The sequence below is a fragment of the Prionailurus viverrinus genome, chromosome C2 (genome assembly GCF_022837055.1).
Source record: "Prionailurus viverrinus isolate Anna chromosome C2, UM_Priviv_1.0, whole genome shotgun sequence".
In the NCBI taxonomy this organism is placed as follows: Eukaryota; Metazoa; Chordata; class Mammalia; order Carnivora; family Felidae; genus Prionailurus; species Prionailurus viverrinus.
The window spans coordinates 2,569,751-2,595,846 of NC_062569.1; the positions used below are offsets into that span (position 1 = coordinate 2,569,751).

The window sequence follows — 26,096 nt, forward strand, 5'->3', positions numbered from 1 at the left end:
TAGGAATTGATGTGAGGGAATTGCTGGAGATTTAAAATACGCCAAGAGGTTACTAGAAAGTTGCCCAGGACTCTTGGATGTTAATACTGTTACTCCTGAAAAGAGCCTTGGGATCTTCTCTCACCTTGTTTTCATCTGAAAGACTTCACGTTCAGCTGCACAGTGTCCCGTAACATCCTGTTGGGCCATTAGTTCAGTCGTGTCACGGAGAGAAGAATGTCACCTTCAAAGACTTGGAAACTCCCTCTGCAGCATTCCTGGTATTCCTGGAGAATCTCCGGTTAAAACACGAAGCTGCTCCAGCCTTACCTTGAGAACTGGCCTGAGTACAGTTTGAGATTTAGATGTCTTTTTGCCGTTTGACTAATAAAGCTCATAAGGTATTTTCATATTCTAGTTGTAAAACTGGAATATCTGCAAGTAGTGATCCAGGAAGCTAGGAAGTTATTCACTGGGAGACAGGAAAGCATACCAGGTAGTAATTCAGTGTTTGAGTCTTTCCTATTTTTGTCTGGACAGTGATTGCCTAGTTTAATTCTTGGATTTCATGTGGCACGTACTTCTAAAGACAGTGAGGTTGCAGGCTGCGATTTGCCATTTTGGAAGAGCATCTACCGATATAAGTGCTTCTTGGTTCATATGTTTGGGTCTTTTAAAATTAATTTTGACTGGAATCTTCTTCAAAACAAATTAGGGCAAAATAACACTTTATCGTATTAGATATTAACTTAGTGTGTTTGTCTGTTTGCTATGTGTTTTTGAGTATGTAATCTGAAATGTTAGTGTTTATACTAAATAGTCTTTCTATGGCTAGAAATCATCTTTATTAAAAAGTCTCTTAGATATGAATTTAAGTGGGAACTTAATTTACTGTCTTTTGTCTTTTAAAAACACGATGAAACAGTCAGCTATAGAGCATTTTCATTAGTATATGTGAGTAATGGTGGTTTAGTTAACTCTAAGGGCTGGGTAAGGACTCCTAAGAAAGCTTCTAAAGCCTCGTGCTTGGTATTCCTCTGTGAATGTCTGTTCTCCTTCTCTTCCTAATGCATGCTTTCCTTTCTTCTTTGTAAACAAAATGTTGACTTCATGGCTTGATTGAAGACCTTATGAAAACTTAAATTGGCTTCACTTAACAGTGCAAAAAAACCCAAAAACAAAACCCCTTAATTTTAATTGGAAGAAAAAAATTGAATCCGTTGACTTCAGTTCCTGCAAAATCATGTCGTCTTCTCTGTTTACACCTAATGACTAACCTGTCTCTAAACCATTAACGGGGTGATTTCTAATTTCTGTCTCCTTTTCCTTTTTCTTCCTGCATCCCGTGTTGTCTGTGGTGGTTTGTGTGGTTGGACTCTCCCCTGGTCAGTATTTTTATTTCCAGGAGGTGTTCCCTGTCTTGGCTGCAAAGCACTGTATCATGCAGGCCAATGCTGAGTACCACCAGTCTATCCTGGCAAAACAGCAGAAGAAATTTGGAGAAGAGATTGCAAGGTTACAGGTGAGTTTCTTGGAAATAAATACTCGAGTAACTTGGCTCTCTCTTTTTTTCCTTAGTGAGATTCCCAGGTTTGTTCATAAAAACCTTTTCTACTCATTGCCCCTATCAGCAGAGAAAAGTGATTGTTTTTATCCTTAAGTTTTACGTGCTGGGTGCTTTTTGAAGTCTTATGTTGTATCTAAAAAATTATGTAAGATTTTCATTCAGTTCTCTTATTTATCCGTTTTTTAAATATTTATTTATTTTGAGAGAGAGCGTGTGAGCACACATGCGAGCAGGGGAGGGACAGAGAGAGAGGGAGGAAGAGAATCCCAAGCAGGATATGCACTGTCAGCACAGAGCCCGATGCGGGCCTCGATCCCACGAACTGTGAGATTATGACCTGACCTGAAATCAAGAGTCAGACGCTTAACCGACTGAGCCACCCAGGTGCTCCTCCCTGTTTTAATATAAAATAGTCTAAATTAACTACCAAGCTGCTTAACTTGTGGCATACCCTTTGTCTGAATTGGGATATGCAGTTCCACAGCTTGAGAAGGGCATTGTAGTACAGCTGACCCTTGAACAACCCTGGTTTAAACTGTGTGCATCCACTTATACACAGATTTTTTATAGAACTATAAATCTGTCTTCTCTGTGATTTTAACATTTTCTTTTCTCTAGCTGACTTTATTATAAGAATACAGCATGAAAAGCATGTAACATACAAAATATATGTTACTTGTTTATTTTACAGGTAAGACTTCTGGTCAACAGTAGGCTGATAGTAATTAAGCTCTGGGGGAGCCCAGAGTTGTAGCAACTGTATATGTGAATAGATCCTGTAAACAGCAGAGTGCCTTCTGTGCGGATGTCCATCCTCTCAGCATTGAGGTTGTCAGAAACCTGCTGTGAATCTGGGTCAGTTTCATGAGAGGGGCAAGGGCTGTTTATAGGAGTCGTTTGTATTTTGAGTATTGGTAAGCAGAGGGCAGGGAGAAGACTGTTAGGGAATTTTAAATATGGCCTGGATATTAGAAGATACTCTGCAAGTATTATTTAGGAATTTCAGCTTAATTTGTCTTTTTATGAGAGAAGAACCCCAAGTCTTGTAAAAAAGAAAATGTATGCTTACACTTCACAATGGACGAAATCAAAGAAAGGCATACTTTTTATTTATTTTTTGAAAAGCATATATTTTTTTTAATTTTTTTCAACATTTATTTATTTTTGAGACAGAGAGAGACAGAGCATGAATGGGGGAGGGTCAGAGAGAGAGGAAGACACAGAATCTGAAACAGGCTCCAGGCTCTGAGCAGTCAGCACAGAGCCCGATGCGGGGCTTGAACTCCCGGACTGCGAGATCATGACCTGAGCCGAAGTCGGACGCTTAACCGACTGAGCCACCCAGGCGCCCCAACATATTTTTTTAAATAAAACACAGATATTCAAACATGTCTCATTTGTCCAGAGTTCACTTTGATTACAGTAGCTTAGATTCTTACATAAAAATGCTTCTGAAAAAGGGGTTTCCATGGGAAGGATTTTTTTCAGTCTAGCAAATTTAAAGTATTAGAAATTTAGTTTCTTTATTTCTAGAATTCTAGGACTATTAGTTTCAAGGAAGCTCTTACTTAGTGTCTCTGTCTATTAAACCAGTCACGTAAAAGTTCTTTTTGAAATTTTGATATTTAAAGTCCCGTGTGGAAAAAGGAAACTATTTCAACCTTGAGCAGTGAGAGATAAAGACTTTTTCCAGTTACAGACACGTAAGCGTTTGTAGCTTCAGTTTTTATAGCGTTAGTCATAGGTCAGAAGTTAGCACAAAAGGGCCGTGCCTCTTTCTAGGCATGAAATTTTGTTGTTGTTGCTTGATTTGAACTCAGAAATAGGCAAACAGAACAAATAGACAAAAAAAAAAAAAAAAAAAAGATGACCAAGAAACCCTAATCTCTGTAGTCTGTGGCTCAAAGTACCCCATGAACCTGATAAAGATCATTACGTGGTCATACCGAGAAACCAGCTTTTCAGTCATTGCTGTGAGCAGAGCAGTGGGGAAAAAAAAAAAACATTGGAAATGTCAGGGAAATACAACACAGCAGATGAAATAACAGTAAAGTTAAGACTGTTGCTTGGAATTTACATTTGGGGCCAAGACAAATTGTGGCTGGGCATATAGGGCTCATGAGATGCCCTACCAGGATAGTGCCCTTTATTTGGCTACAGAAGCCTGTATACTTGATCATCTTGGTGGAATCCCTAACACTGACAAAGTATGGCTTTGAAAAAGGCGTAAAAATATATAGATAGAAAAATGTGTCTTAATAGAATGGATATGTGTCAGATTTATTTAATTCATTAATGAGGGACCAAGTAAGATGTTAAAACTGGTTTTGTGAAAGTATTTTTCTTAGTTGTGACAGCAGTTTGTAGGTTTTAAGGAGATTGTTCTTACCAGGAGATATATCCTTAAGTATTTGGGGATCAAGGGTCATGGTGTCTGAACTTCAGTTTCAAATGATTCTGCAAAAAAGCCCCCCCCCCCCATATGAAAATGGTAAAGCAAATATGGCAAATTGGTAACAATTGTTGAACCTAAGCATGAGTCTTCTGTTATTCATTGTTGTTTTTTATTTCTCTTCTGTTTATATATTATTATTTTAAATTTTACTGTCAAGTTAGCTAACATACAGACTAGTCATGTCTTCAGAAGTAGATTCCTTGATTATCAGTTACATATACACCCAGTGCTCATCCCAACAAGTGCCCTCCTCAATGCCCATCACCCATTTTCCTCACCCCCATCGACCCTCAGTTTGTTCTGTGTATTTAAGAGTTTCTTATGGTTTGCCTCGCTGTCTGTAACTTATCTTTCCCTCCCTTCCCCTATGGTCTTCTGTTAAGTTTCTCAAACTCCACCTATGAGTGAAATCATAGATCTTTCTTTGACTGATTGACTTCATTTAGCATAATACTCTCCAGTTTCATCCACATTGTTGCAAATGGCAAGATTTCACTCTTTTTCATCGCTGAGTGGTATTCCATTTGTGTGTGTGTGTGTGTGTGTGTGTGTGTGTGACTTCCAACAGTTATGATGGACATACGGACTCTTTCCATATTTGGCTATTGTTGAAAGCGCTGCTATAAACATTGGGTTATATATGCCCCTACAAATCAGCACTCCTGTATCCTTTGGATAAATTCCCCGTAGTGCTATTGCTGGTTCATAGGGTAATTCTATTTTTAATTTTTTGAGGAATCTCAACACTTTTCAGAGTGGCTGCACCAGTTTGCATTCCCACCAACAGAGCCTAGAGGGTTCCCCTTTCTCCACATCCTCGCCAACATCTGTTGTTTCCTGAGTTGTTAATTTTAGCCACTCTGACTGGTGTGAGGTGGTATCTCTGTGTGATTTTAATTTATATTTCCCTGATGATAGCGATGTTAAGCATGTTTTCATGTGTCTGTTTGTCATCTGGAGGTCTTCTTTGGAAAAGTGTCTATTCATGTCTTTTGCCCATTTCTTCATTGGATTATTTGTTTTTCAGGTGTTGAGTTTGGTAAGTTTTTTGTAGATTTTTTGATACCATTTATTAGATATGTCATTTGCAAATATCTTCTTCCATTCCATTGGTTGCATTTTAGTTTCATTGATTGTTTCTTTTGCTGTGTGTAAGCTTTTTATCTTGAGGAGGTCCCAGTAGTTCATTTTTGCTTTTATTTCCCAGCTTCCAGAAACATGTCAAATAAGAAATTGCTGTGGCTGAGGTCACAGAAGTTGCTGCCTGTTTTCTCCTGTAGGATTTTGATGGTTTTCTATCTCACATTTAGGTCTTTTATCCATTTTGAGTTTATTTTTGTGTATAGTGTAAGTGGTCCAGTTTCATTCTTCTGCATGTTGCTGTCCAGTTCTCCCAGCACCATGTGCTAAAGAGACTATTTTTTTTCCATTTGATGCTCTTTCCTGCTTTGTCAAAGATTAGTTGGCCATATGTTTGTGGGTCCGTTTCTGGGTTCTCTATTCTGTTCCATTGGTCTGTGTGTCTGTTTTTGTGCCAGACTGTCTTGATGATTGCAGCTTTGTAATACAGGCTAAAGTCTGGGATTGTAACGCCTTCAGCTTTGGTTTTCTTTTTCAACATTACTTGGGCTATTTGGGGTCTTGTGTGATTCCATACAAATTTTGGGATTTGTGAATATGGAACCACGTTGATTGATTTGCGAATATTGAACCAGCCCTGGCAGCCTGGGAATGAATTCCACTTGATCATGGTGAATAACTCCTTTAATGTACTGTTGAATTTAATTTGCTAGTATCTTGTTGAGAATATTTGCATCCATGTTCATCAGGGTCTGTAATTCTCCTTTTTAGTGGGGTCTTTGTCTGGTTTTGGAATCAAGGTAATGCTGGCTTCATAGAATGAGTCTGGAAGCTTTCCTTCCATTTCTGTTTTTTGGAACAGCTTGAGAAGAATAGGTATTAACTCTGCTTTAATGTCTGGTAGAATTTCCCTGGGAAGCCATCTGGCCCAGGACTCTTATTTGTTGAGAGATTTTTGATAACTGATTGAATTTCTTCACTGGTTATGGGTCTGTTCAAATTTTCTATGTCTTTCCTTTTGAGTTTTGGTAGTGTGTGGGTATCTAGGAATTTGTCCATTTCTTCCAGATTGTCCGGTTTGTTGGCATATAATTTTCATAGTATTCTCTAAAATACAAAATTCTGTTTGTATTTCTGTGGTGTTGGTTGTGATCTTTTTCATTCATGATTTTATCTATTTGGGTCCTCTCTCTTTTTCTTTTTGAGAAGTCTGGCTAGGAGTTTATGAATTTCGTTTATTCTTTCAAGAAACCAGCTCTTAGGTTCACTAATCTGTTTTTTTTAGATTCTACATGGTTAATTTCTGCTCTAATCTTTATTATTTCTCTTCTTCTGCTGGCTTTGGGCTTTCTTTGCTGCTGTATTTCTAGCTCCTTTAGGTGTAAGGTTAGGTTGTGCAGTTGGAACCTTTCTTGCTTCTTGAGATAGGCCTGGATTACAGTGTATTTTCCTCTTAGGACTGCCTTTGCTGGATCCCAAAGGGTTTGGACTGTCATGTTTTCATTTTCATTTGCTTCCATGTATTTTTAAAATTCTTCTTTAATTTCTGGTTGACCCATTCATTCTTTAGTAGGATGTTGTTTAACCTCCATGTATTTGGGGCCTTTCCGAATTTTTTCTTATGGTTGATTTCAAGTTTCATAGTGTTGTGATCTCAAAATATGCATGGTATGATCTCAGTCCTTTTATATTTGTTGAGGGCTGTTTTGTGACCTAGTGTGTGATCACTTTTGGGGAATGTTCTGTGTACACTCAAGAAGAATGTGTATTCTGCTGCTTTGGGATGAAAAGTTCTGAATGTATCTGTTGAGTCTGTCTGGTCCAGTGTGTCATTCAGAGCATTATCTCCTTATTTATTTTCTGCTTAGATGATCTGTCCATTGTTTTAAGTGGAGTATTGAAGTCACCTACAATTACAGTATTATCATCAATATGTTTTATGTTTGTGATTAGTTTATATATTTGGGCGCCTTCACATTGGGGGCATAAATATTTACAATTATTGGCTCTTCTTGATGGATTAACCCCTTAATTATGACATAATGCCCTTCTTCATCTCTTGCTAAAGTCTTTGTTTTAAAATCTAGTTTGATCAGGGGCGCCTGAGTGGCTCAGTCAGTTAAGCCTCTGACTTTCAGCTCAGGTCATGATCTCACTGTTCGTGAGTTCAAGCCCCATGTTGGCTCTGTGCTGACAGCTCAGAGCCTGGAGCTGGCTTCAGATTCTGTGTCTCCCCCTCTCTCTGCCCCTCCCCTGCTTGTGTGCTCTCTCTCTCTCAAAAATGAATAAAAAACATTAAAAAATTAAAAAAAAAACCCCAGTTTGTCTGATATAGGTGTGGCTGCTCCAGCTTTCTTTTGACATCCATCCCCTCACTTTCAGTCTGCAGATGTCCTCAGGTCTAAAATGAATCTTTTGTAGGCAGCATATAGATGGATCTTGGTTTTTTTATCCATTCTGATACCCTGTGTCTTTTGTTTGGGGCATTTAGTTATTGAAAGATATGGATTTAGTGCCATTGTGTTACCTGTAGGTTTCATGCTTGTGGTGATGTCTCTGGTCCTTTGTACTCTTTGCTGCTTTCCACTCACAGAGTCCCCCTTAGGATCTCCTGCGGGGCTGGTTTAGTGGTCATGAATTCCTTTGGTTTTTGTTTGTCTTGGAAGGCCTTTATCTTTCTTATTCTCAGTGACAGCCTTGCCGAATAAAGGATTCTGGGCTGCATATTTTTCCTGTTCAGCACATCGACTATTTCCTGCCACTCCCTTCTGGCCTGCTAGGTTTCAGTGGACAAGTCTGCTACTATGCTTATGTGTCTCCCCTTGTAGGTTAAGGCCCGTTTGTCCCGAGCTGCTTTCAGAATTCTCTCTTTATCTTTGTATTTGGCCAGTTTCATTATAATATGTCACAGTGTCGATCTGTTTTTGATTTTGAGGGGAGTTCTCTGTGCCTCTTGGAGTTGGATGTCTGTTTCCTTCCCCAGATTAGGGAAGTTCTCAGCTATAATTGGTTCAAATAAACCTTCTGCCCTTTTCTGTCTCTTCTTCTTCTTCTTCTGGAACTCTTAGGATACAGATACTGTTTCATTTCATTGAGTCACTTAGGTCTCTAATTCTCCTCTTGTGATCTAGTAATTTCTTCTCCCTCTTTTTTCCCAGCTTCATCATTTTTTTTTTTTAATTTTTTTTTTCAACGTTTTTATTTATTTCTGGGACAGAGAGAGACAGAGCATGAACGGGGGAGGGGCAGAGAGAGAGAGGGAGACATAGAATCTGAAACAGGCTCCAGGCTCTGAGCCATCAGCCCAGAGCCCGACGCGGGGCTCAAACTCACGGACCGCGAGATCGTGACCTGGCTGAAGTCGGACGCTTAACCGACTGCGCCACCCAGGTGCCCCAGCTTCATCATTTTTCATAATTTTATTTTCTATTTTACACATTCTCTCCTCTGCTTCTTCCATGCTTGCTGTCACTGCATCTAGTTTATTTTGCACCTAATTTATAGCATTTCTTCATTTATTGTGACAATACCTTAGATCTTTGCTCTCTGCAGCAATAGATTCTCTGCTGTCTTCCATGCTTTTTTCAAGCCCAGCTATTAGTCTTAAGACTATTAATCTAAATTCTTGTTCAGATATGTTGTTTTGAGCGATTCTCTGGCTGTCATTTCTTCCTGGATTTTCTTTTGAGGAGAATTTTTCCATTTCATCTATTTGGCTAGGTTTCTGTCTTTTATGGGTTTTAATCGCTTGTTAAGTGTCCTGCACCTGTGAGTACTACTACCATATTTTAAAAGGGGTCATACGCTGTTCGGGGCCTGGCACTTCAGAAAGTGTTTTTTGACTGTGTTGCCTGCACTCTGTTGTTGCATCTTTGGCTGTTCTGTCCCACTGCTTTAGTGGTGGATTGTTTGGACCTTCCACCAGGTGTGTGTGGATTTGTCCGTTGAAGCAACCCTGGACAAAAGGCAAATAAAGTGAAGGCGGGGGAACCTTATCCTGTACAAAGAAATGAAAGGGGTGAAAAAAAACACCAGGCAGAGAATCAAAGAGACTATAAGGCTTAGTCCAGAGAGAGAAGAAAATAGGAAGGAGATATAAAATAGAAAATAAAAAGGGGCGCCTGGGGGTCTCAGTCGGTTGAGCGTTTGGCTTTGGTTCAGGTCATGATCTCACGGGATGGGGCTCTGTGCTGACAGCTTAGAGCCTGGAGCCTGCTTTGAACTCTGTGTCTCCTTCTCTCTCTGCTCCTCCCCCACTCATGCTCTGTCTCTCTGTCTCCTTCAAAAATAAATAAAAACATTAAAAAAAATTAAAGAAAAGGTATATAAAGAATAGATTTAAATGCCTGATCAAGCAAGCAGAATAAGAATTGACCAAAAATCAAATCAGAAACTATGAGCTCGATTCCAAAGGGAAGAACAAAAAAGAGGAGGGTAGAAAGAAAAAGGGAAAAGAGTGAAGAGAAGGAAACAAAAGAGAAAAAAAATCAAAATTAAAAATTAAAAAAAACAAAACCAAGTCATATCTCTGATAGATAAGACTTAAAAAAAAAAAGCCCTAAAACTATAATGTCCGCCCACCTGGCAAAGTTAATACTGATCAATAATTAATACTAGTAATATAATATTACTGAAACCTAGTTTAGTTTTCCAAGACGTTTTCTGTGGTGTTTTTTCACAGCTGGTCTGTGCAGAACAAGGTCCTCACATGGCATCTGGCAGGTGTCTTACCAATCTTTAATTTGTAACCGCCTCCCTCTCCTTGCCTGCCATATTGAGTTGTGTGTTTCTTGCATGATGTCTGTTACCCCTTTTTTGTTACTTGTGTAAATATTCAATCTTTTTATATTTTTTATTAAAACATTTTTTAATGTTTATTTTTGAAGGAGAGAGTGTGAGTCGGGGGTGGGGGGGCAGAGAGAGAGAGAGACAGACAGACAGACAGACAGAATCTGAAGCAGGCTCCAGGCTCCGAGCTGTCAGCGCAGAGCCCGACATGGGGCTCGAATTCACAAACTGTGAGATCATGACCTGAGAGGAAGTCAGACGCTCAATGGACTGAGCCACCCAGGCGCCCCCATATTTCAATCTTTTTAAAAATGATTTTGAGTTTTTCTTCACTTTCTTGCCTGAGTTCTGTCAGTGCCTGTTCCACATTTCTCTCGCTGTCTGCTGTCACCTGCTGTTGTCTAGGCCATCTGGTCCTCTGTTCGTGTTTTCAGCATGCTGTTTTCATCTGCTTTGTGACAATATTTCCTTGGTGAATTTTCATTACCTATTGGAAAGTTACATGCTCATTTTCATCCTTTTCCTTCTGGTTTCTTTGTGTTGAAGCAGATGGGATGCCTTTTCCATTACTTGTGTTTGGATGAGATCGATTTTAGTAGAGGAGTCGCAAGAGGCTCCTGAGTGGGGGCATGCCCCCCTCCGGTCGTGTGGCAGTGTTCTGAGCCTCTTTGTGTCGGGGCCCCCTCCTCGGCTTCACTTCTTTGGCTCTCAAAGCCTAGCCTGCTTGAGGAGGGGCTCTTCCTCCGCGCCTGGTGTCCCCGAGTCCCTCACAGCCTTCCCTTTGCGAGGTGCTGTGTCTGCTCTGAGAGTCTGTTATTTTGCTGACCTGTTGCAGTGCTTACCCCCTTTCTTCTTTTTCCCTGGTTTCTCTCCTCCTACCTGCTTTCCCCGGCCTCCCTGCCCTCGATTAACCTGCCTCTTGCTCTCAGCAGTTCCCTCTCGGGATGAGGCCTCTCAGCACTCCATTTTTCCTGCGACCTCTTGGTGGCTGACGTGGACCAGTTGGCTTTGCCTTGATCGTCTGTTGGCACTTGTTTCCTCATTCCGTTTCATTGTTTTCAAATTTGCTTCACGTCCTTTTCACTCACGGGGGTGGGTCCTTAGCAATCCCTTTTTTCCCCCCCCCCCCCCCGCAGTGTACTTGGTATGTCTTATCATTCTGGTACCAACTTTGCTATTTGAGGGGAGTGTTTGACCACATATTTACAAATCAGATTTGAAAAGCGATTTAAATTTGTGCCCTTTCTCATCTCCTAGTATAACTAAAGATGTAGCTTTTGTTTTGCTCTGTTGATTTTGCATGTGAGCTACCTCTTATTTAGAATAGTTCAGTTGACTGTTTTAGGTTTCCTGGTATGTAAAACATCATCTGTAGATGATCATTTTTTCCTTTTCTTTATACCTTCTTTATACCTCTTAATTTCATTTTTTTATCTAGATGTTTTGACGCATTCTAAGGTTGTTGATGATACTGTTTCATTTTGACTACAGGAATGTTATATTTTCTGCTAAGTATGTTAGCAGGTTTGGGGGTTGAGATTTTATCATGTTAATGAATTGGATATCTATTTTGATTTTACTGAGATTTTCAAAAATATCAGTGATGAATATTGAATATTATCAAATGCTTTTCAGTATCTGTGGAAATAATTTGATTTTTAAAAATTTAAATCTAGTATTTGGATAATACATAAATAGGTTTTCTTAAACCATTCTTGTATTTCTATAACTTTGGTGTTTCATATTTGCTTTCTCTCCTGTGGTTACTCTCTATAGATGTTCTTTACATGCCTGAGAATATTTTATATTCTCTAGTTGTGGTGTCCAGGGTTCTGAATGTCTGGTAGGTCAAACTCATTAATGATGTTATTCACATCTTCTATAATCTTACAGTTTTTTTGTTTACTTGGTCTGTCATGCTGAGACAGGAGTGTTAAAATCTTCCACTCTGATGAGGGGTAAATTTATCAATTTCTCATTGTAACTGTTTATATACATAGAGTCTTGTTAAATGCAAAATTTAAGAAGTTTTAGGTCTTTCTGGCAGATTGGCAGATATCAAATATTAAGCACTGAATTTATCCCCGACGATGCCTTTGGCTTCATTGCCTCTTTTATCTGCTGTTATTATATCTGAAACCACCTAAGTAATGTAATTTAAGCTCTAAATTTATGTGAGGCATATGCTCATCTTATGAATTATGAAGGTAGACCTTTTATTTTTGTTTTTAAATGTTTATTTAGAGAAAGAGCGTGAGCGGGGGAGGGGCAGAGAGAGAGGGAGAGAGAAAATCTCAAGCACTCACAGTGCAGAGCCCGACTCGGGGCTCAGTATCATGAACCGTGAGATCATTACCTTAGCTGAAATCAGGAAGTCAGATGCTTTAACCAACTGAGCCACCAGGTGCCTGAGAGTAGACCTTTTTAAAAAAATCTATTCCTTTTTTTTTTTTTTTTAAAGTTTATTTATTTTGAGAGAGACTGCACAAATGGGGGAGGGGCAGGGAGAGGAGGACAGAGGATCTGAAGTGGGCTCTGTGCTGACAGCAAACAGCCCGATGCGGGGCTTGAGCTCACACACTGTGAGATCATGACCTGGGCTGAAGTTGGGTACTTAACCGACTGAGCCATCCAGGCGCCCCTAAAAAAATATGTTCCTGTCAATGCTGAGGTAACATGCTTCTTTGTTGACTTCTTGTGTTGGCTGGGTACTTTTTTTCTGACCCAGCCTTTCACTGTTGGAGTAGACGTTTGAGGTTCCTGCCTCCATGTGGGGCAGTGAAACGAGTGTTTCTCCGTAGAGGGAGATGTGTTTGTTTTAAGACCCCTGTTTCAGGTCTTCATGAGAGCTTGTAAGACGTTTTAATCGCTAGTCCTTTGGGTTATAGAAATATTCGACAGCCAGCCTTCCTCAATGTTGGTTTATACTTACTGGCCTCACTTACTATACTTACTGGATTTTTTTTTTTTTTTTTTTTTACTTTCTTGGTAATTCACGCATGTGTTGGGACGGATGCCTACTATGTTTATTCTTCATTTTTGATATTTTGGAATTTTGGGATGGGATAATTTCTAGGTTATTCTGTTGACCACATTGCTGGAAATGCATGTCCTCAAAGAAATTTTTTAAAAACCATTGCTTAGATCATTGGTTGAGAAAAACAAAACTTTTTTTAACATTTTTTTTTTTTTTTTTTTTAGCACGCAGCAGAATTGATTAAAACAGTGGCATCTCGCTATGATGAATATGTCAATGTGAAAGACTTTGCTGACAAAATCAGCCGTGCCCTTTCTGCAGCAAAGAAGGATAATGACTTCATCTATCATGATCGAGTTCCAGACCTTAAAGATCTGGACCCAATTGGCAAAGCCACACTTGTGAAATCTACCCCAGTCACTGTCCCCATCAGCCAGAAATTCACTGGTATGTCAAGTACTCAGATACACTTTAATCTTACTCATCTTTTCCCCAGTTTAATCTGTTGTTTTTGGTAGCGAAAATCACATAACTGCTATCGTATGTTTTGAATATGATTAGCATTCATATTCAAAATGAATATGAGAATAAAAATGAAGTGTTGTATCTATAGTGAAAATTCAAGATGGAAAGTAAATGGTAATAAAGCATGTGTAAACTATCCAACACAGTCAGAAAATTTGAAACTACGTTTGAGTAATGATTGAGACTTTAAGCATTTGTCATTTTAACATTTGTTATATTATTTAGGATTCTGCTATTAAAACTAAACATTCATAAATATGACTTTAAATGTATAAACCTACAGAGTCATGGTTGTATGGGATAAATGTTATAATATCCTTGGATTTTGTAGATGTATTCAATGTATAGCAGTTTCTAGCTGAGATCCCAAGGATAGTATTGTACGTTATTGGGAAAGGCTGATTATTTTATTTGTTTCTGTTTAGCAAACGAGATGTGTTTACCATGTGCCAGGGACTCTTAAGTACAGATAACTAGCTCATAATTAATATTCTCACGGCAGTCTCATGAGATGGGTACTGTTGTTATCCCCCTTTGAGTGATGAGGATATTGACGCACAGAGTGCTTGAATAATTTGCCCAATGTTGCAGAGCTAGAAAGTGGTGGAAGGAGCTGGAAATTAAACCCAGGCAATGTGGACCGCTTAACCAGTGTAATCAACTAATAAAGAGTGTAGATCTTCTTCACCAAAGAAGTCAATGACAAACACATCTTAAAACGTTAAGAAAATTAAGTTCAAAGAAAAAGCTCTCATTGTTCATGAATATAGTGCTCTAAAAATTCTCTCCATCGTTGTACTTCCAGTAGTGATTTAGTTTTGATTTTTAAGTATTTGTAGATTTTTATGTGAATATAGGAAAGGGAATATGAGCATTCACTTTACAGATGGACTTTTTGTCTTGAAATTTTGTTGAAATTCACATTGCTTATTTTAGATTTGTTTGAAAATATGGTTCCTGTGTCAGTGCAGCAGTCGTTGGCCGCCTATAATCAGAGGAAAGCTGACTTAGTTAACAGATCAATTGCTCAAATGAGAGAAGCCACCACTTTGGCAAATGGGTAGGTACAGCTTTAACTTTCATAAATATATCTGTAAAGTTCTAATGTTTTCTGTTTGATTGTTACCCTAACTAAATAGTTTATGAAAGTTTCGTTTTCTGAGCTTGGAACTGAATGTCAAGGCTGTGTGAAGCAGCAAATACACATTCCTATGCACTTTGGGTAGATGCTCTATCTGTTAAGTCCTAGCAAATAGACTTGAAAGAAATTCGATTACTGAAACAAGTGAGAGTTTTTGACCACTAATTTACATGGTAGGAGATACTTATTTGAGAGAAATGAGAAGTAGAAACGAACTTGTAAGTTAAGATAGATAGCATGGTACATGGTTCAGTATTCTGAACTAATTTTTGTTAATGGTGGATTGAAGAGTAACAAAATAATTCATTGGCTTTTAAAGTGTCTTCAGTATAATTTTCAATGAAGTACAACAAATAGACCCACTTGAAGTGTATAGTTCAGTTCTTTCTGATCAATTTATACCATGTAACCACCACCACCGTGATCAAGATAGAGAACATTTACATCACCCTAAACAGTTGCTTTGTGCCACTTCAGTCCTTCTTCCCCTGGCCCTTAGCCACTGCTCATCTGCTCCCTGTCACCCTAGGTTGGTGTCACTTTTTACACAGGTTAATATAAACATTATAGCGTGTGCATTACATTACATGTACATTACGGTATACAACACGTTAGGGTATTGCTACAGTATGTATGGATGGAACCCTTGCGGTATGTTCAGCGCATATGGTGTGTCCTCAAAACGTGTTCGGCTTCTTTCACTTTGCGTAATGTTTCTGAGATTCATCTGTGTGGTATGTATCAGTTTGGTCCTTTTTATTAGTGAGCAGGATTTCATTTTATGGTTAAATAGCAGTTTATTCTACATTTGCCTGTTGGTGGACGTTTCACGTGCTGTGAGCATGGATGTGCAAACCTTTGTGTGGACAGGTTTTATTTCCTTTGGGTAAATACCTAGGATTGCAGTTGCTGAATTGTTCGGTTGGTGGAAGCCTAACTTCATGCAGAACAGCCAGATTGTTTTCCAAAGTGGTGGCTCCAGTTCATATTCCCACCTGCACTTTTTGGGAACTCTGCATCCGTGGCAGCACTTTGTGTTGTCAGTCTTTTTAATAGTTTTAGCCATTTTAGTATGTGTGTAGCAGAATCTCCTTGCGGTTCAGTGTACATTCCTGTGATTACTAATGATGTTGAGTAACTCTGTGTGCTTACTAGCCATTCATCTATCTTTTGTAACGTATCTGTTGATATTTTACGCTCGTTTGTTAAAATCGAGTTTTTCTTGTTCTTAGTGTATTTTAGAGCAAGTCTCTTGTCAGGTATATGTAATTGAGAATTTTTTTTCCTAGTTAGTTTAATTTTTCAGGTTTTTAATTTTGATGGATGCATGGATTTTGACCTGACTTTTCTTTTTCTAGAAAGAAAACATAAGTTTACCTTAATAACCCCTCCGTTATGTAAATGAAATAATACTTGATACTGTGCTACAAAACTGAGAACAGATGAAGATTCTGTGATTAATACCTAAATCAATTTTGTAGTCTTGACGTTCTGCTTAGATGACATGAAATTACAACTATTTTGTATATTATTTCTGACTCGCCAGTGACAGTATAACAACCAGAAGTATGGTAAAAGTTTGTATTTTTTAAGATAGAATTTTTGATTTTTAATTTCTTAGACTGAAAGAAGTTAAGTTTGAGCTTGAGCTCAAGGTAGCTCATGTTTTTTAATGTATATTTCTTACTTTTTGGCTTTTAATTCTGAACTGTGATCTTAATTCTTTAATAGTTTTGTTTTAATTTTATCAATCACTGATTTCATTTTTTTATTCCTGTATCTTTGCTTTATTTTTCCATTGATGAGGGTTGTCAATTATTTTGGGGTGTGAACTCCATTGCTATTGATTAGGATATACAGGAGATTAATGTTAAAAAAAATTTTTTTTTAATGTTTATTTTTGACAGAGAGAGAGAGAGAGAGAGAGAGAGCGAGCGAGCATGAGTGGGGGAGGGGCAGAGAGAGAGGGAGACACAGAGTCCGAAGCAGGCTCCAGGCTCTGAGTTGTCAGCACAGACCCCGACGCGGGGCTCGAACTCACGGACTGCGAGATCATGACCTAAGCTGAAGTCGGACACTCAACCGACTGAGCCACCCAGGCGCCCCTTTTTTAATTTTTTTTTTTTTTAACGAGGAGATTAATGCTTTAAAGATGGTTTAGACCTCAAGATGACACAGTATCTCATTTTTTCAGGGTGTTAGCTTCCCTTAATCTTCCAGCAGCAATTGAAGATGTGTCTGGAGATACTGTACCTCAGTCTATATTGACTAAATCCACATCTGTGATTGAACAGGGAGGCATCCAGACTGTTGATCAATTGATCAAAGAGCTACCTGAACTACTACAAAGAAATAGAGAAATCCTAGATGAGGTATGTTTTAAGAGATTTGTTTTTCAAGTAAAAACTGCTCTACGCCTTGGTGTCCAGTGGGGATAAGGACTGGTTGCTTTCTTTTGTTGGGTTTCGTAGGGTAATACTCACCATCTTGATGAATTTACTGTGGCCGAGGGCCTGCCTTTCAACTTCAAGAGGAGTTCTGATGGAGGGAGAATGAATTCATACATGCCTTAAGGGTGTATAAATGCACATTAATTAAACTCATGTGACCATGATATAGTATTGATATACTGTGAGAAATTACTGTCACACAAACTGTTCAGACTCTTCATAATTAATGATTTCTTTTCTATGAAAGATTAGATTTCTTGGTAAATGTAGAATCAGACTGAGGAGGTTAGGCCATCAAATGTTTTATAAGCCCACTGTACCCATCTTCCAGTAAGAGAGGGCATTTTATCAATGGGTATGGAACACTAAAGTTTTTTGGCCAAAGTCAGCTGTTTGACAGTGTTAATTCTCCGTTTACAATGCCTTCACCTCTTTCTCCTTATTGAATCACTTCTTCCTTTAGTGATAAATATATTCAAAATGGTTATATAGGCTTTTGCCACTTGAGGAGTCACGTCTTCAAGGTGACTTCTGTTAATCAGTGCTTTAGTCCATGGTGTTTAGTTTTCAGCTGACTTGCAGAGAATATTGTATTTACAACATTTCCAAGTACTTTGGGACAGGGATAGAGGACTTAAGTAGCGTTGACCCTTGCACAGCATGGGGTGCTGACCCTCCCTCCCCCATGCAGTCAGAGATCTGAGTGTAACTTTGGACTCAGACATAACTACTCATAACCTACTGTTGACTGGAAGCCTTACTGGTGACATTAATAGTTGATTAACCCATATTTTGCATGTTATATATATTATATTCTGCATTCTTAAACTAAGAAATGTTATTAAAATCATAAAATCATAAAATCCTAAGAATCCTGCATTTATAATATTGTACTGTAAAAAATCCACATGTAAGTGGACCTACAAAATTCAAAGCTATGTCATTCAAGGATCATCTGTACAGTGTGAACCATGGGGAGGAGAATATTTACCTCCTGGGTTTTGTTTGTTTGTTTGTTTTCTTTTTAAGGGTTTTCTAAAGTAAAAGAGTGAAACCTGTAACCTATGGAACATAGTACATGCTTAATAAATGATAGCTATTATGACTATTACCACCGTATTACTATGATGATGAGAGTATAGTCACTATACTAACTGATGCAGAAGTGGTTGTGGTGGCATATTAGCTACTGAAAAAGGTTAGAAAACTTAAATGAAAACTTACTGCAGTATTGGCCTGGGGAATCTGATTCATGAGCGGTTCTACGTTAATTATACCATCAATGTTACCAACCTCATCTATGTAGAGGTAGTCAGTGATCAGATAATTGAAAGCAAACAGAATTGATGGTACAGAGTTCAGTGCCAAAACCTTGCTGTACCGAGCGTGTTAGAAGTGCAGCATCTCAGACCCCATCTCAGACCTTCTGAATCAGGATTTGCATTTAACAAGATCGCAGGGTCATTTGTGTGTACGTGAATATTTAACAGACACTGCTCTTGAGGCCATAGACTTGGTTGATTTTTATGTCAAGCAAGCTTTTATCTGGTGTTGCAATTGAAAGGACGTTACAATAGTAGCGAGCCATAGGGAGAACAAGGGGGAGATGCTATTTAAGGTCCCACGGAAGTGGAAGCAGCAGGAAGTAATTGACAGGGAGGGAGAAGACAGATGCTGGAAAATGCAGGTATTGCAAGGCAAATAGCAGTCTGGGGGCATTTAGTAAGTGGAAGTTACAGTCGTAAACCATTCTTCAATGTTGGAGTTGGAGTTGGATTTGATTCCCGGGTTTTGTTCTTGGCTGTGACCCTGGGCAGATTACTTAACGATCCTGTCTCACTTGACTTACCCCCAAAAATGGGAGAATAGTGTGTATCACGTAAGATAGCTACGAAGTGGGATCATGCGTGTACCTGCTAGTTGGTAGTTATTAAATATCACTGTATTTCCTTGATTTTAAGATGTCATTGACTAGAAGATGCATATTTGATTTTGAAACGAGTTCTATGGAAAAAGAACATTGCCTATTGAAATACTGTATTTCCGTGTAGTTGCGAGGAGCATTTTTGTTGGAAATATTAGTGTGTGAAAAGCTTACCTTCTAATGACAGTGAAACTGGCATTCTGAGTGTGTATGGTTCATGTCTGTTGCCTGCCTGTCTTAGCATGCGGCACTTTTACTTGTCTCATTTGATGTTTCTAACAGCCTTCTGGAGTAGTCACTCTTACCTGGTCAGCTGTACTTGGAGAGTCTCCTTTTAAGTAAGTTGTGAGTTGCGGAGTCAGGTTGTGAAGCTGGTATTCTCTGGTGGCTTTTAGAAATTTAGTTTAGTCTTGATTTTCAGAATTTTGAAGTGTCCAATTGGTTTAATTTTTAGATAATCAATTTATCATTGCTAGGGATCTGTTGGGTCTTTTAATCTTCACTCCCTGTCCATAGATTCTGTTTCTTCAGTTATTTCTTTTCCGTTATCTCCTAACGAATTTCTTCTAGTGAATGATGGTTCTTTTGATGATGATCAGTCTTCATATCTCTTAACATTTCTTTGACTTTTTCTCTTTGTGCTTCTGGCCCGCCTTCGGCTCATTAATTGGTTATTAGCCGTGCTGTTTGTGCTTTTCAGCCATTCTGTTGAGTTTTTGTTTTTCATTTTATTGATACCTTTTGTTTTCATCATATCTAATTCTTAAAAAACAATCTCCTGTGTTTATTTCACAACTGCGTGTCTGTTTGTTCTTGAGGTAAAATTTGCATAACATAAAAGTCCTCATTTTAACCTTAAAGTGTACAAGATGGTGGCATTTAGTGCATCCGTCTTGTTGTGCAAGCGTGCACTGTCCAATTTCAGAGTGCTTCTATCACCCCCGGAAGAAACCCCCATCCTCATTAGCAGTCACTCCTCATGACCCCTTGCCCCGTCTCTAGGCAGCTGCTAATCTGATTTCTCCCTCTGGATTTGCTTATTCTGGACATGTCATGTGAATGGAATCGTAGACGGCATGTGCACCTTCTGCCTCTGTCACTGAGCACGATGTTTTCAGGTTCATCCGTGTTATAGTGTCAGCACTTAATTTCTTTTTATGGATGAATAATACTTCAGTTGTATGGAGGTATCACCTACTGTTTATCCATTTATCAGTAGTAGATATTTGGGATGTTTAGCTTTTTTGGTTATTAATAATATTACTTGGGAACGTTTTTTAAGCACCTGTTTTAAATTCTCTCAGGTATATACAGAGGAGTGGAGTTGCTGGGTCATATAGGAATTCTATGTGCAACTTTTTTAGGAACTGTCGAACTATTTTCCAGAGCAGCTGCACCATTGTACATTCTTAACCAGCAGTGTGTGAAGGTTCCAGTTTCTCTACATCCTTGCCAACCCTTACAATTGTTCTGTTTTTTAATTCTAGCCAGCCTTGTGGGTATGGAGTGGCATCTCATTGTGGTTTTGACTTAACCTTTATACAGAAAATCCCAAAGTTAGTAGTTTAATAGGGATTGCACTGAATGTTTTGAGCAATTTGGGGAGTATTGCCAATCTTTACAATATTAAATCCTCTGTGAATACGGAAGGGATGTCTTTCCATTTATTTAGGTCTTCTTTAGGTTCTTTCAACAGTGTTTGGTAACTTTTGGGGTATAAGTCTTGCACCTCCTTGGTTAAATTTATTCCTAAGTGTTTTATTCTTTTGATGCTATTTAAATGGAATCGTTGTCTTAATTTCCTTTTTGGATTGTTCATGGCTACAGTATAGAAAGGCAACTGAGTTTGTATGTTTCTTTTGTATTCTGTAACTTTACTGAATTTGTTTATTATTTCTCATGGTTATTTTGTGGATTCCTAAGGATTTTCTTTATGTAAGGCCAAGTAGAGGTCGTTTTACTTCTTCCTTTTTGGAATCTTTGTTTAAAGTAGTTTTGGTGTATGGATATACCTATTCTCTTAGTTACTCGTCCTTTTTAATTTACTGAATAAGGTAATGGCTAAATGCAGCCCTGCATTTTATAAGACTTTGTGTTAAATATGTCGTAAGTTGGATTTGTGCAACAAAACTGTTGTACCAGTTGGTACCCCAGCCAGTAACGTAGGGGCACTCACTCCCATCTCACTAATTCTCACCTGTCTTGAGTCTGATCATTTAAAAAGTGTTTTAAATTTTTTATTATCAGAAATGATATTTCATTGTTGCTTTGCCCCCTTTTTAAAAGTCGTTAAGATTGTTGGATGAAGAAGAAGCCACGGACAGTGATTTAAGAGCAAAATTCAAGGAACGCTGGCAAAGGACACCATCTAATGATCTCTATAAGCCTTTAAGAGCAGGTAAAAATGTGCATAAATGGCCTTCGCTTGCATAAGTTCCCCATTTTTTTAAAGGCGTTATTTTTAAGTAATCTCTATATCCAACGCGGGGCTCAAAGTCACAACACTGAGATCAAGAGTCATGTGCTCTTCTGACTAAGCCAGCCAGGTGCGCAATAAATTCCCAATTTGAACCCACATTTTTGATTGATTAAATTAGGGTCATTTGCAAACCAGTTGTTACTAAAACTACTATTATGAAAACACAGGTGTTTTTCTCAGTTCATTGTAAGATAAAAACTAAGTAACAGAGGTAGTCCATGTTCATTTCATTGTAAGAAGCTTGGATTCTTAAAAATGGTATAAAGTAAAAATTAAAATGATTCTGGGGGCGCCTGAGTGGCTAAGTCGGTTAAGCCTCCAACTTCGGCTCAGGTCATGATCTCACGGCTGATGGGTTCGAGCCCTGCATCAGGCTCTGTGCTGACAGCTCAGAGCCTGGAGCCTGCTTCAGAGTCTGTGTTCCCCTCCTTCTCTCTGCCCGTTCCCCACTCACACTCTGTCTCTCTGTCTCTTAAAAAAATAAATAAACATTAAAAAATTAAAAAAAAAAAGATTCTGTAACTCTCTTTTCCTATTCTAAGGCCTGTGCATCTTTTTTGTTTGTTTTTTTTAAATATGCTTCCCCATGGGAAGCATATTTGTAAAAAATAAATGAGATCATATTATATACATATGGTTTTGTAATTTCATTTCATTTAGTAGTGGGTGGAAAATAGGAGTTTTATCAGTTAATTAAAAAAATCTTTTTTTAAATGTTTATCTTGAGAGAGAGAGAGAGAGAGAGAGAGAGAGAGAGAGAGAGAGAGAGAGAATGGTGGGGGAGGGGCAGAGAGCTAGGGAGACACAGAATCTGCAGCAGGCTCCAGGCTCGGGGCTGGAACTCATGAACCGTGAGATCATGACTTGAGCCGAAGTTGAACACTTAACCAGCTGAGCCACCCAGGTGCCCCACCAGTTAATTTGAAGTCAAATTATCATTTTTTAAGACTTTAATTATTAAGATTTGTATTTGTTAGATAAATGTCGTTACGGTTGCTAGAGACTTGTTTTACTTCTCTGTAAAAGGACTTAATACAATTGATTTTTTCTAAAAATATATTTGCTGTTCTTTAAAGTCAAGTTGAAACTGATCTTTTGAGAGTAAGTTGTAACAATTTTTGGAGTGTTTCTATCTTAATGAGTTGGAGGAATACATTAAACTGATGTCAGCTTTTTTTTGGTGGACAATAACCATAAATGTATTTTAAGGTTTAACTGCAATTTTCCAGAAATAAAAAATGCCGAGAGTGACAGGAGCTCGGTTTCTGTTATGTAGTGAGATGGAACCCATAGAAGAGGGGGAAAAGGTAAATTTGGAGCGCAGAACTAAAAGTATAACCAACCCATAGATGTTACTGTTCAAATCAGTGCTGTGCTCGAGTGACATTTTTTTCCCCCGACAGAGGGAACCAACTTCAGAACGGTTTTGGATAAAGCTGTGCAAGCAGATGGGCAGGTGAAAGAACGTTACCAGTCTCACCGAGACACCATCGCCCTTCTGTGTAAGCCGGAGCCTGAGCTGAACGCGGCCATCCCTTCTGCTAACCCAGCAAGGACCATGCAGGGCAGCGAGGTAAGAAGACGCATTGTCGTGTGGGTGGTCATCTGCTTATGAAAACGACGTTTGAGCCATTATGAGCACAATGAATTGCCAGTTTCATATTGTCATCTTTGAAAAAATGCAGACATAAATTGTAAGGTTCGTATGTGTAAAGTAGAACATATACATCGTGTAATCTGTAACTACATTCATTGGTGATATTACTATCCTATAATAGTAATTTCCATTTAGTGAGTGTTTCCTACGAGCTTAGTACTGTATTCTGGATACTCAGTATGTAGTTCAGGTTTTATAAAAGGAAGAGGCTTGGAAGCATAGAAACTTCCCTGAAGTAGTGAGTTCGAGCCCCGCGTCGGGCTCTGGGCTGACGGCTCGGAGCCTGGAGCCAGTTTCCGATTCTGTGTCTCCCTCTCTCTCTGCCCCTCCCCCGTTCGTGCTCTGTCTCTCTCTGTCCCAAAAATAAATAAACGTTGAAACTTCCCTGAAGTAGAAGGACTGGGTTTGGCCAGATGTTTTGCCGACCACGCCTTTTTTTGTTTTTAGTTCCATCATTCTCTGCTTCCTTCCACTGTATTCCACTGGGACTATCTCTAAAGGAAAAATCAACCAGCTGTGCGTGTTAACCCGTGGGTAACGTCATCATGGCATTTCTACCTGTGACAGGAAGGGGAAGACCAGTAGTAGGGCATGTGAGTCAGAAAGTCCTAAGAGAGAAGGTGCAAATATGCCTTAGTGGCCGATTACTGTGCCGTGATGTAGTAGAATAAAATAGAGGCCCTGAGGTGCATAGGAAAATAAGCCAAAGGGCAAGAAATGTTTGCTGAAAACTTCTTGAAATAGGTGAATTTCCTGGGGTAGTAGGTCTCAAAAGTTATCAGTGTTGTGCATTGTCTTTCCACAGAAACATTTCATGTATTTATTCAACCAGGACTTCTTGGATACCTACTCTGTAAGGCACTATGCTAGGTACTTGGAAAAATCAGCAATGGATCATACACAACCTTTACCCTCAATTTTCAGTCCAGTGTGGAAGATTAGCCATATACAAGGAGAACTGTAATACAGGGTAGAAATGCAGAAGTGTTGTGACTATAGAAAGTGTGCTGGGGCACCTGGGTGGCTCAGTTGGTTGAGCATCCGACTTCGGTCCAGGTCATGATCTCGAGGTTGACGGGTTCGAGCCCCGCGTCAGGCTCTGTGCTTACGGCTCGGAGTCTGGAGCCTGCTTCGGGTTCTGTGTCTTCCTCTCTCTCTCTGCCCCTCCCCCGCTCATGCTCTGTCTCTGTGTGTCTCAAAAATAAATATAAACATTAAAAAAAAAAAAAAAAGAAAGTATGCTGTGAGGATTTAGATGACTAAGCACTTAAATGCTAGCATTTCTTAAGAAGCTTCTTAAGAAATTGGCACATGGTGAGAACAGAGTTGACAGGCAGACAGAGTGAACACATAAACTCCGAGGAAGACTGAGTGAGTGGGTATGTCCAGAGACGGTGTCAGAGAGGTTCAGTGGAAATGAGCCCCCACGGTGAAGATTGCATGGTTGAATGTGCACAGAACCCAGATCTCTCAAGGTGGGGGGAACCTGACGGAACAAAGAATATCCATTAGATGCTTTAAGGAAGTGGGAGGAAGGAAGAAGGAAGGTGGTTAGATTACTTTGTGAGGAACAGAGACTGCAGACCCACAGAAGAGCAACAAAATCTGGCCCTGTTTTTATTTTCGGGAAAGAGAAAATCCCTGCTTAGTATCCTCTTGTCTCCTCCCTCCCTTCCTTCCTTCCATTTTATTTTTAACTAATCTCTACCCCCAGCACGGGGCTCGAACTTACAACCTCAGGATCAAGAGTCGCACGCTCTATTAACTGAGCTGGTCAGGTCTCCCCTCTGCTTTTCCTTTTCGGCGTCTTGTCTGTGACTTAGAACTTAGCACGGCTTCTGTCCTTTGATTCTCCTGCTTGCAGTAGAAAAGCAAAAATGGTCTATGCGGAGCACAGTTGGAATTGGCACGCACTAATGTGTTATTATATGCAGTTGTTGATTTTGTAGTGGTGTTACATAGGGGAAGAAGATTTGTATGGTCAATACGAAGTTACTTTACTGAAGCTAGATTCTCTGGATGGAAGCAACAGAAAACCTCAGTGCTCTGTATATTCGTTCATCATGTGCCTTTATCAAAGCTATTTCAGGTAGTTGTCGTGGTTGATGACGCATTTTAGCCGGAGTTTTTTATGATAAAAACAGTCATTTGAATTCTGGTATTGAAGTGATAGAAAGTGCACATTTTATTAAGGCAGCTCCGATCTTAGTGGTAGGCTCTTTCTTCTTTTATTGTGAAGGGGCCTACTGTCCATCTTGGTCTCTTTGGCCGTTTGTTTTTACGTATTGAGTTGCTCTGAAAAATTTTGCAAGCTGTGGGTAATTTGTGTTGAAAAATCCTTTTTTAAATACCTAGGACTGCTGCTGTGGTAGTGCACCTCTGATCAGTTAGGGTGCAGAATCTAGTCCACATTTGGGCAGCCAAGCCTTGGCCCTCCAGTAGGGCTAAGTCTGCCCAGAGGAAGGGGTGTGTTTTGTTTTGTTTTTTGGTTTTTTTGTACAAAAGTGATATCGACTAATACAGTGCTGTATCTGCCTCAGGTGATGGAGGGGTGCTTTGGGGGAAAAAAGCTCCCATCTCCTCAGAGATAGTTCATAAAGTAGCGCTGTCCAGAGCCGTGTGTCCCTCTAGGGCTTTTTTCTGGCTCCCACAAAGTCATCTTCTAGACTAGTGGGTGATCTGCAAATACAGCTTTTATTTACTCTTAGTTTTTCATAACAAAACATATAGACAGGTGTCCAGATTGACTGGCATCTCTTCATTCATTTGCTCACCAAACACTTGTTGAAGACTTACTATATGCCAGAAACTATGGCATGGTGGTTCCTGAGTGAGAGAGATGGAAAACCGGAGATTAGCTTTAGTGTAGGGTAAGTGTGGTCAGTTCTGTTACCGAGGTAGTCTCATGTCTCCCTTTTCTGAAACCAAATTGGCAGGGTCTGAAAAGTAAAGCTGATATCTCACTGAGAGTGTTTTGTGTGTGTGTGCCTGCCTGTGTTTGGTGATGTTAGATGCCACAGAGAGTTTGGTCATCCACATGGGGCCGGCACGCAGTGGGCTACGGGCTAAATCCA

General features: G+C 39.3%; 1 protein-coding gene across 2 annotated transcripts in view; it reads left to right on the forward strand.

Moving 5' to 3' along the window:
• The window catches only part of PDCD6IP (programmed cell death 6 interacting protein), a 72,963-nt gene that overhangs the window by 27,027 nt on the left and 19,840 nt on the right, over nt 1-26,096 (forward strand). For both annotated transcript variants that reach the window (XM_047874154.1, XM_047874153.1), the window contains exons 7-12: nt 1,385-1,501; nt 13,071-13,293; nt 14,308-14,431; nt 16,707-16,884; nt 21,173-21,284; nt 22,769-22,938. In XM_047874154.1, the coding sequence (XP_047730110.1) occupies nt 1,385-1,501; nt 13,071-13,293; nt 14,308-14,431; nt 16,707-16,884; nt 21,173-21,284; nt 22,769-22,938 (924 nt within the window). The remainder of the gene's footprint in view (nt 1-1,384; nt 1,502-13,070; nt 13,294-14,307; nt 14,432-16,706; nt 16,885-21,172; nt 21,285-22,768; nt 22,939-26,096) is intronic.